We start from the raw sequence: 11,478 nt of genomic DNA, 5'->3' as shown, positions 1-11,478 counted from the left end.
AACTGATTCTGACTGGTGTGAGATGGTATCACTGTAGTTTTGATTTGTGACCCCATGGACTGTAGCCTTCCAGGATCCACTGTCCATGGAATTCTCCAGGCAAACATACTGGAATGGGTTGCCATTTCCTACTCCAGGGTATCTTCCCAACCCAAGGATCAAACCTGGGTCTCCCACATTATGGGCTGATTCTTTACCATCTGAGCTACAAGGGAAGCTAATAATAAGTGATGGTGAGAATCTTTTCATGTGCTTATTAGCCATCTGTATGTCTTCTTTGGAGAAATGTCTGTTTAGTTCTTCTGCCCCCTTTTTGATTGGGTTGCTTGTTTTTCTGGTATTGAGCTACATGAACTGTTGTGTATTTTGGAGATTAATCCTTTGTCAGTTGTTCCATTTGTTATTATTTTCTCCCATCCTGAGGGTTGTCTTTCACCTTGCTTATAGTTTCCTTCATTGTGCAAAAGATTTTAAGTTTAATTAGGTCTCATTCGTATATTTTTGTTTTTATTTCCATTACCCTAGAGGTGGGTCATAGAAGATCTTGCTAGTGATTTATGTGAGATAAGAGTTTTATAATTTCTGGTTTTACATTTAGGCCTTTAATCCATTTTATTTTTGTGTATCATGTTAGGAAGTGTTCTAATTTGATTCTTTTACGCATAGCTTCACAATTTTCCCAGTACCACTTATTAGAAGAGACTGTTTTTTCTCCATTGTATATTTTTGCCTCCTTTGTCAAAGATAAGGTGCCCATACGTGCTTGGATTTATTTCCGGGCTTTCTATCTTGTTCCATTGGTCTATATTTCTTTTTTGTGCCAGTACCATGCCGTCTCGATGACTATAGATAGCTTTGTAATATAGTCTGAAGGTAGGAAGGTTTATTCCTTCAGTTCCATTATTCTTTCTCAAGATTTCTTTGGCTATTCAGTGTTTGTGTTTCTATATAAATTGTGAAATTATTCATTCTAGTTATGTGAAAAATACCGTTGATAGTTCGATAGGGATTGCACTGAATCTGTAGGTGGCTTTGGGTAGTATGGTCATTTTCACAATATTGATTCTTCTAATCCAAGAACATGATATATCTTTCCATATGTTTATGTCATCTTTAATTTCTTTCATTAATGTTTTGTAGTTTTATACATACAAATCTTTTGCCTTTTTAGGTAAATTTATTCCTAAATATTTTATCCTTTTTGTTGCAATAGTGAATGGGATTGTTTCTTTAATTTCTCTTTCTGATTTTCATTTTTAGCATACAAGAGTGCAAGGGATTTCTGTATATTAATTTTTTATCCTGCAAGTGTGCTTTATTCATTGATTACAAATATGGAACACTTCATGAATTTGTGTGTCATCCTTGTGCAGGGGCCTTGCTAATCTTCTCTGTATTATTCCAATTTTAGTATATGTGCTGTGAAGGAAGCACCCCAAGAGTTCTATGTGTGAAGATTTTACTGGAGGAAATTCCTGTGGGAAAGTGAAGCAGTTTAAGCTTCCACAGGCAGTCCAAGGCCCTTTAAGGAGGAGGTGAACATTGTCTCATACTTTACCCAAGAACTGGCCTTTCTTTAGGTCCAGAACTAATGATCACACAGCACAGTGTCTTACTCCTGGAAATGCTTTTCTTAGGCTATGTGTTAATGATTATAATTGTAACAAATCTTGCTGGGAAACTGTTTCTCAAGACTTGTACCCCTGATTACACAGCAACAGTATATCTACCCAGAGATGTTGCCCAGAACGCGTTCTCCCAGGATAAGCTTGTGCCAAAGTTATCTCAGGATGTGTGCCTTGGGAAAGGGTCTGGTGGAACTCTTAAATCTTGAAGTATTCTTTTTATCTATTTTCAGCAGCTTGTTGAAAAGTATATAAGGCCCCACTTAAACTAGTGAGATGGGTACTCTCCTGCCCCCTTCTGATGTCTATGTCAGGAGCTTTCTCTGTCCTGTCACTTTAAATAAAAATTTTCACACAAAGCTCTGAGTGACTGAGACATGTCTTTGGCCCCGGAGTTAAATCTTCTCCTTCAGAGACCATGAATCCGGTGGCACTGTTCACCATAAGCTATCATCTTGGGAGCTCATCCAGGATCTTCAAGACAAGGTAAGAATACTCAGAGCTGGGACTCTTCTGCCCTTTTACTGTAAAGTCTCTGCTTTTCTAACTCAGAAGCATATGGACTGAACTTCTTTTCCTGGTCTCTCTGACTTTTTTATAACTGCTTGGGGAATTAAAGCTACTAACCTAATGTACTGGATTCTAGACTTTCAGAGGACTTGAAATCCATGCTGTTACTATGTTTTTCTAGCCATACCCCCATTCCAAGTTTTACAGGACACTGCAGACAGGAACACATTAGAGAGCTAGCTGGAGCTGGAGCTCCAGGGACATCTCTCAGACTGGAAATCATCATCCTGACCCAAGAGACCCAGAAGCAAATTCTTGTCACGGCTATGCCTCCGGACTGTATGGATGGAAACATTGCTGGTGAGCATAACATTCCTGAGGACACAGATCAGGGAACTCCAGATTTAGGCGGATTGGAAATGTACCAGACTTCTTCCCTTGGTAGTCCTAGCTCTTAGTGGACCAGAAAAAGCCCACCAGTGGCTCTTGTCTCAACTCCTTAGATATTCATTTTGTACAATCTGCTGGACAGGATTAGAAAGGTTGACCTTGACACTCCATGAACATGAAAGACTATTTTTTCCTCATAGGCCAGCCTTGCATCATCTCCTTTGTTATCACATAGACTCATGTGGCAACTTTCAGAAGGGATACAATGGGTTTTCCATTCATCCTTTTATGACTTGCCACTTCTACTTGCAGGCAAAAATATGCTCAAGAATGTGCACAGGCACAAAAAAGATGGATGTCTTCCCTAGTGGTCTTAGCTTGGGAGACATTCCAGAAGGCTACTCTGCTCCACAGTGGCGGCACCAGAGAAAAAGGGGAAATCAAGCCAAGGTTTTAATGGTGAGGAACTGGACATCAATCTGGGATGCCATCAGGTCTACCCCTGGTGCATCTCCACCCCGCCTCGGTGGTAGAACGGGGAGGGACGATAGTGAGACACCTGCATCAGCAAGAGACAGGTTAACTCCAGCCAGGGAAGGAAGCTTAGGTGGAAGACCTGTCTCCACCCGCATCTAGAGCAGGGAGGGATGCCTCCGGTAGAAAAAAAGTATGGCACTGGGTGCTGCTTTTTTCTCTCTTACAGATGGGAGCTAGCAGTTCCAGAACCACTCCTTTGAGTTGTATCTTGAAAACCTGAGATAAGTTTAATCCCCAAAGCCTAAAAAGTCCCTTATACACAGTCTTTCTTTGCTTTAAAAGAAGACCTCGCCTGCTCAGAGAGGACAATCTCTGCTGGGACAACTTCTTATCAGTCTGTCTACCCCTGTCATCAGAGCCAATTCGAACACTCTTGGGTTTAAATTTTTATCTATGAAACTATGACTACAAAAAGGAGAGATGACATTTTTTGACACTGAATGGCCATGACATTCTTTAGACTCCTGAGAAAACTGGTTAAAATGAAATCTTTTTGAAACTGCAAAATTGGTTCTCTTTGCACAATTTCCTTGTAAAATTAGGAAAAAGCTGGCTTGTTGAAATACTTTTTTTTGAGCTCTACTTCTGCTTGAGAAACAAAAACATGCCTAGGAAAAAAATCTGAAGTTAACCCTTATAATGTCCTTGAGATACACAGCCCATTCTGTCTGGGACTCCACCATGAGAAAACTGGTAGAACTTCAAGCCAAGGGAAAGAAAAAAAGGGCAAAGAGACAGTTTAAATTTCAAGTGGAAAACTGTGAGGTCTCTGTCCAGATTTATGTGTGTCTCAGTATGTTACTGTCCTTGGATAAAATTGCTAAAGGCTAATTGGTCACTAAGCTCTATTTAATTCGTCTAAAGAAAAGTAAGTGCTTAAAAATCAAATAGTTCTAAATTCAAGAAAATTAAAATGAATTGCAGGCATATGTGAACTGGGAGATAGTCACTATTGAATTGCTATCTGGTATTGATGTTTGTTTATTGATTTAATTAACACATTGTGAAGATACAAATGACGTAAGTTTGGGTGATTTATGTTTACCAATCTACAAAATGATGATATAAAGTACAGTTCATGGTTGCAATAAAGAATGGGATTACATTTTATTAAGGAAAAAGAAAGTAAGTCTAAACTAACAGGTGACTGTTTCTAAATGGGCAAATGGAGTGTTTAATACAGAAAGTGTAAAAAAAAAAAAAAAAGGGCTTGTGACAAGTGGAAGAGAGTTTTGTGCATGGTATAAGTTTCTTAAGGCTTTAAACTGCCTTTGAACTCTTTTTTTGTTACTTTGACTTAGTGAATAACCATTGTTTCACAGTGAATGTAAGCTGGTACCAAACTGGAATTTGGTTTTTTCTCCCTATTAAAAGAACAAAGTTTTCTTGAAATATGGTTTTTGATAACAGATTATGGCATGCATAGACAAAGCTTGTTCTGCTTCTACAAAAATTAACCCTTCATCAGGGAATTTAAAATGGATAAACAATGGCTATAAACCAAACAGCTGGGGCTATGGGAAATCCAAGATGGCCACGTGGCTTTTCCTGGCTCCCTGACAAACTTAATTTTAGTTGATAAGAGAAAGCTTTTTCTGGCTTCAGGGTTAATATCTCACAGTGGATTTAAAAAATGGTTAAAATGTGTCCTCTACAACCTCCAGTTACTGGAGCATGCGCTTTGCTGGACAGGTCGTACAGACACTGGCAAAAAAAACTTCATGAGTTTCTTGGAGACTATTGCTTTCACTGGCATCCTCTGTTGTTAGGCAAGGATGGCAGACAAAGGGACTGGTTGCATGAGATTAAATAGAATTCTAAATATGATTACAATTTTCATGATTTTTTTTCTGACATATCACTGGCTTCTAATCTTTGTTTTCGGATATAAAGAAGCTGTTCTCAAGTCACTGATGGTTTAAAACAATTTAGTGATTTACACCTGTGGGTAAAATTAAAACTTTTTTTCTCTCTGCCTAATCCCTTCAGAAATTGGAGACATTTGGGTTCTGAACAGCCTCATCAAAGTAAAAAAGACTGTCTCCAGACATATACAGAAATCTCAGAGTATACTGGGGAGCTCTAAAAGAGAAATCTACCCAACTGATGTCAGGCCTATGCCACCTAATATGTTTCACTGAATATCAAGTTCCAGTTTTGTTAATTAAGGTCTGTGTTTACTAGGGCTCACTTCTTAGATAGTTTCTTGTGGTTATGTTTCATTGCTAAGATGTTTAATTAAGTTATTAAAAAGGACACTCTGAGTTTGTTTATAAGCTTATCTCAATAACCAATCTTTTAATAAAGATCAGATGCTCCAGGTTCTACAACCTGGAGATTAACAGCAGGATGCAGTCATTTAACAAACTGAGTCAGATGACCTGGAGATGTCACTGGGCTATACCTAATGGAAGTTCTTGACTTCTTATGATTTTACTATTACTGCTAACTATAGTGTTTTCTCTATTGCCTGTTTCAAGAAGTGTTGTCAATTAAATTATCAACTGGGTGACTGAGCCACTGATATGATGATGGTGTACAGTTCCTTATGAAATCCATAGTTGTAATGATATGACTCTATATGTGAGAAGAAGCAACAAGAGGGAATATTTACCTGGACCAAGAGACTAGTGATACAGGTATGGTCCAGAGACTTTTGCTACTCACAGGGCCTAGTCCAATAACAGCACATAGAGTGAAATCTTCAACAGATCTGGGAATGAGCCTTCCCAGCACTGTGGAACACAATGGTCATGAAATGCCCCCCAAACCATGGTCAAACTGATGGCTATAGAGGGGCCCTGCTCTGGTAACTTGCACTTGCTGCCTGTATTTACAAAGATTAACTCATGGACACTACAGCTGCTGACCTTCAACATCCCCTGAAAGGAGTTTAGGGTGAAAATCAGAAATTAGACACTCACTCTGTGCTCTGGTGGCTCTGGTGACTTCCCTGGTGGCTCAGATGGTAAAGCGTCTGCCTACAATGCAGGAGACCCGGGTTTAATCCCTGGGTCAGGAAGATCCTCTGGAGAAGGAACTGGCAACCCACTCCAGTACTCTTGCCTGGAAAATCCCATGGACAGAGGAGCATAGTAGGCTCCTGCAGTCCATGGGGTCGCAAAGAGTAGGACACGACTGAGCGACTTCACTCTCTCTCACTCTCTGTGCTCTGAAAAAAAAAAAAAAAAGACAAAACAGGCCTTTGGACAGTTAGATAGTTTCAGGTAAAAATTTTCTTTGAGTCCTAATTCTTGCATCTTCTTATATCTAGAAAAACACTAAAACTGTTAATGGTGACAACTACATTGGCTTATATATTAATACCACAATAAGAGACTAAAACCTACTTAGACAAACAGACCATTGGCTACCTGGCTATAAGTCTCTCTAAAACAGCTGTCTATATTGGGGTTCAGACTCATTCTTCTAAGAGGAAACGGTAAGGTTTATTTTGTCTGTTAAGGTTCAGGTTGGCATTCTTTCAACTACTTCTAACTGAGTTTGTTATACCTACATTCAAAATGTATATAAACATGCCAAATGGCCCCATTCTTATAAACAGGGCAGCCCAAGCATTGACTCTGTCTAGACCAGGATCAAAGTTACTATCAAATGTGACCTGATTCTTATTTTTCGTTGGACCCCTGACTATAATAATTCCTTTACTGATTTTTGGTCTCTGCATTTTTAATCTGTTTGTTTAGTTTGTTCTTTCTAAAGGATACAACGGTTTCCCAGACAAAGTAATGGTGATGCAGAGATTCTGGTCGCTCTTAAAAATGGACTCCCCTACACAACTGAGCAACTTCACTTTGACTTTTCACTTTCATGCATTGGAGGAGGAAATGGTAACCCACTCCAGTGTTCTTGCCTGGAGAATCTCATGGACAGAGGAGCCTGGTGGGCTGCTGTCTATGGGGTTGCACAGAGTCGGATACGACTGAAACGACTTAGCAGCAGCAGATGTTCCACTCTGGTCACAGACACAATTTTGGTTTATAAGCTCTCCTTGGTGGAAAAGTATCTTGACTTTTGTAACTGTAATCATATTATTCTTGCTGTTTGCTCTTCATATCTATAACTGTATAATGAATTTTGTATCTAAGAGGCTTGAGGCATTTAAGTTACAAATGATCAAGCTCCTATGATTACCACAGGCTTTTCCAACTATTACTTGGGGCCCTTGGATCAGAGATCCTCAGTATGAGGGTAAGGAGAATATGGTGCTTCAACAATTTAGGGTCTGCGCGCCTTACCAGCAGGAAGAAGTTACAGAAAGATTTCTCCACCCTCTTCCCTGGCAACCGTATTCTCCTAAAAGAAAAAGGGTGGAATGAAAGAGCTAAAGCTTAGGCAGACAGTCCAAGGCCCTTTAAGGAGGAGGTGAACATTCTCTCATACTTTCTTTAAGCCTTGTACAACAATGTATCTTACCCAAGAACTGGCCTTTCTTTAGGTCCAGAACTAATGATCACAAAGCACAGTGTCTTACTCCTGGAAATGCTTTTCTTAGGCTATGTGTTAATGATTATAATTGTAACAAATCTTGCTGGGAAACTGTTTCTCAAGACTTGTACCCCTGATTACACAGCAACAGTATATCTACCCAGAGATGTTGCCCAGAACGTGTTCTCCCAGGATAAGCTTGTGCCAAAGTTATCTCAGGATGTGTGCCTTGGGAAAGGGTCTGGTGGAACTCTTACAATCTTGAAGTATTCTTTTTATCTATTTTCAGCAGCTAGTTGAAAACTATATAAGACCCGTTTGAATTAGTGAAGTGGGTACTCTCCTACCCCCTTCTGATGTCTATGTCAGAAGCTTTCTCTGTCCTGTCACTTTAAATAAAAATTTTCACACAAAGCTCTGAGTGACTGAGACCTGTCTTTTGTCCTGGGATTAAATCTTCTCCTTCAGAGACCACGAATCTGGAGGCACTGTCCACTGTTCACTGTAAGCTATCAAAAGAAGATAGAGAAGGGAGTGAAAAAAGATTGGAGAGCTATCAGATTGTGGAACATAGTCTGAACCTGAGTGAAGGAGATGAAGAGGGAAGGATGGGAGCATGTAGCTCCTACACCACAGTGAAATCTAAGGAAGTTTTGTTAAGACCATCGGGGAGTCCATGAGCCAAATTCAGTCATCAGATGAGTCCCATGCCTCCATCAATAGGCCTGCCTGACTATCCCTGCTGCTGTCAGTCATCAGAAGGTAGTGATTAATTTCAGGGTAGCAGCTGGGCCCTTGGCCAATGACTCTTTCAGCAGTTGGGGGTCTGCAAGACATATTGTCATGACAGTCATAGGATTCCTATGAAATTCACACATTTGATATTTAAGATATGTGTTTTTTGAGAATTATACCTCATATACTTTATGGAAATCATATATTGCCAACATTTCTGATGTTTTTCAGGAGGGAAGATGAGTCCCTGCCAATATTCCACTGAAGAAACTAATAAAATACTGTGCAAGACATATGACTAAACATGAAATACAATATCTGCAAAGTGGCTTCTGTTGCGTTGCTTTTCTTTTCTTTCATCAGTTCAGTTCAGTTCAGTTCAGTCGCTCAGTCATGTCCGACTCTTTGCAACCCCATGAATTGCAGCACGCCAGGCCTCCCTGTCCAGCACCATCTCCCAGAGTTCACTCAAACTCACATCCATCAAGTCAGTGATGCCATCCAGCCATCTCATCCTCTGTGGTCCCCTTCTCCTCCTGCCCCCAATCCCTCCCAGCATCAGAGTCTTTTCCAATGAGTCAACTCTTTGCATGAGGTGGCCAAAGTACTGGAGTTTCAGCTTCAGCATCATTCCTTCCAAAGAACACCCAGGACTGATCTCCTTTAGAATGGACTGGTTGGATCTCCTTGCAGTCCAAGGGACTCTCAAGAGTCTTCTCCAACACCACAGTTCAAAAGCATCAATTCTTCAGTGCTCAGCCTTCTTCACAGTCCAACTCTTTCATAGTGATTTCCAAAAGGGAAGGGTTCATCCCTGAGTCTGCATGTTTGCCACAAACCACAACCAAAAAAGAGAATGAAAAAATGGTGATCCACAGTCGTGGTTCTGTCACACACATGTGGTGAAACACTGGAAATGTTACATCACCTGGGCTTTAGGTTTCTCCTTATTGATATGCTATGGCTGGATTAGATTATCTCTGAGCTCTCTTTCAGCTCAGAAATGTTGAGAGTTGAATGCTCTCCACTGAAATATCAAATAATAGCTCAAGAAACTAACATATGGATTCAATGTACTTATAATTTGGAGAAGTACCAAACATTTTGTTAAAATATGTAGAGGAAATTAAGCATATTGCCTTAATGATCCATGAAACCCACATGATTGTGTAGGGTCTGGGCAGGAAATCAGTCATAGAAATGGTTGCCTTAGCTGACATACGTTCCAGAGTTAAGGCTGTTCCAGACCTGAGCCGCACAGCAAGGAACCACAAGTTCCTACCAACTGAGGGTCTTGTTGAATGTGTGCAGGCTACACTGTCCTTCAGTCTCTGATCTGCTAGATTAAACCTAAAAATAATCATTCTCAGGCTATGAAGCAAACATGACCCCTGATTGCATCACTAATAGAAAGGGTGTTTTGTTGTTTTTGATGGAACAGATTTTAAAAATATGCCCCACATTTGAAGATTTTTGCCTGATGCATTTTGGATCTAAAATGGGTAGTTGGTTCTGAGTCTGTTCTGACTTTTTCCATGAATTAACTGCCTGAAGAGAGAAGGATTTCAGGTTCCAAGAAGTTTTCTTAGATAAAGAAGTTTTTATAAAATCATCCTGAATCCACATTTGGAGGTCTATAGCTATTTTAATTCATCCAACTTCATCAAAATACAGTAGGCTTTAATTAAATCAAAACACAATTACAATTATGTTTTAAATGTTAGAAATCAACAAAATGTAATTTCTCAGAGAAATAAATTCTTCAGAGGAGAACTAAATAATGCGCAAATAGTGGCAATCAGAAGCAACAGACCTAATGATGGCCAAGATTTATTCTTGGAAAATTGACATGCTTTAAGAGCATACTACCTAAAAGTTTTAGGCACAGTCTCATAATATAACTTACTGATATGTGGAGTGGGAAATCTGATCAATACTCATAGCAAGAGTAAACACACCTTCATTATGAATTAGAGGAAGAATTGGCTCAATTAACTGGAGACAATAATTCATAAGGTTATTTTTGATGTATCTTGTAATTCTACAACTAATGATGAAAATAAAGGACAACATTTAGTTAAGTCAGTTTCTGTGATAAAACATTATTTATTAAGGCAACAAAGATAATGGGGAACAAGCCTGAGATAATACCACCAAAAATCTTACCAAGAATTAGACTGAATATAATTTGATTAAAAGACCACTGAGAATCCCCAGGGAATTTGATTCTGGAGGCCAGTGGGATTTGATTACAGAACTACACAGTACTGGGGAAACAGACTCTTGGAGGGCACAAACAAAACCTTGTGTTCACCAGGACCCAGAAGAAAGGAGCAGTGACCCCATAAGAGACTGACCCTAACTTGCTTGTGAGTGCTCAGCAGTCTCTGGCAGAGGCGTGGGTGAGAGTGGCCTGCTACAGGGTGGGGGGCACTACGTGCAAGGAATGCCTGCACAGGACCTTTTGAAGGAGGTCGCCACTATCTTCATTACCTCCACCATAGTTTGGTCTCAGGTCAAACAACAGGGAGGGAACACAATCCCACCCATCAACAGAAAATTGGATTACAGATTTACTGAGCTTGGCCCTGCCCATCAGAACAAGACCCAGTTTCCCCCACAGTCAGTCTCTGTCATCAGGAAGCTTCCATAAGCCTCTTATTCTTATCTGTCAGAGGGAAGACAGAATGAAAATCACAATCACAGAAAACTAATCAAACTGATCACATGGACCACAGCCTTTCCTAACTCAATGAAACTATAAGCCATGCCATGTAGGGCCACTCAAGACTGACAGGTCATGGTGGAAAGTTCTGACAAAAAAGTGGTCCACTGGAGAAGGGAATGGCAAACCACATCACTATTCTTGCTTTGAGAACCTCATGAACAGTATGAAAAGGCGAAAAGATATGACACTGAAAGATAAACTTGTCAGGTCAGTAGGTGTCAAATATGCTACTGGAGAAGAGTAGAGAAATAACTCCAGAAAGAATGAAGAGATGGAGCCAAAGTGAAAACAAAGCCCAGTTGTGGATGTGACTGGTGATGGAAATAGCGTCTGATGCTATAAAGAACAATATTGCATAGGAACCTGGAATGTTAGGTCCATGAATCAAGGTAAATTGGAAGTAGTCAAACAGGAGATGGAAAGAGGGAACATCGACATTTTAGGAATAAGTGAACTAAAATGGACTGGAATGGGGGAATTAATGCGGATGACCATTATATCTAC

The 11,478-nt window shown here is 39.9% G+C and overlaps 1 protein-coding gene and 1 non-coding gene across 6 annotated transcripts; one reads left to right on the top strand and one right to left on the bottom strand.

Moving 5' to 3' along the window:
• Positions 1 to 1,328: 1,328 nt before the first annotated feature.
• Positions 1,329 to 1,434, bottom strand: LOC147377932 (U6 spliceosomal RNA). The gene has a single exon (XR_015154030.1). It is a non-coding gene; the product is annotated as a U6 spliceosomal RNA (small nuclear RNA).
• Positions 1,435 to 1,903: 469 nt separating this feature from the next.
• LOC147377931 (uncharacterized) lies at positions 1,904 to 7,925 on the top strand. 5 transcript variants are annotated; one of them, XM_086366514.1, is made up of 3 exons: positions 1,904 to 2,111; positions 2,335 to 2,495; positions 3,229 to 7,925. In XM_086366514.1, the coding sequence occupies exons 1-3, from the start codon at positions 2,044 to 2,046 to the stop codon at positions 3,237 to 3,239; spliced, it is 240 nt and encodes a 79-aa protein (XP_086222640.1). In that variant the 5' UTR covers positions 1,904 to 2,043; the 3' UTR covers positions 3,240 to 7,925. The 5 variants fall into 5 exon arrangements, with proteins under 5 accessions (XP_086222640.1, XP_086222622.1, XP_086222631.1 ...); XM_086366496.1 differs by having other exon boundaries at positions 2,317 to 2,495; positions 6,770 to 7,925; XM_086366505.1 differs by having other exon boundaries at positions 2,317 to 2,495.
• Positions 7,926 to 11,478: the final 3,553 nt, after the last annotated feature.

The sequence above is a fragment of the Bos grunniens genome, chromosome 2 (assembly GCF_055505025.1).
Source record: "Bos grunniens cultivar Pamir isolate PY7600 chromosome 2, Bosgru_T2T1.0, whole genome shotgun sequence".
Lineage (NCBI taxonomy): Eukaryota > Metazoa > Chordata > Mammalia > Artiodactyla > Bovidae > Bos > Bos grunniens.
The sequence above is the reverse complement of the archived record's forward strand: the minus strand, read 5'-3'. Positions and strand labels throughout refer to the sequence as shown.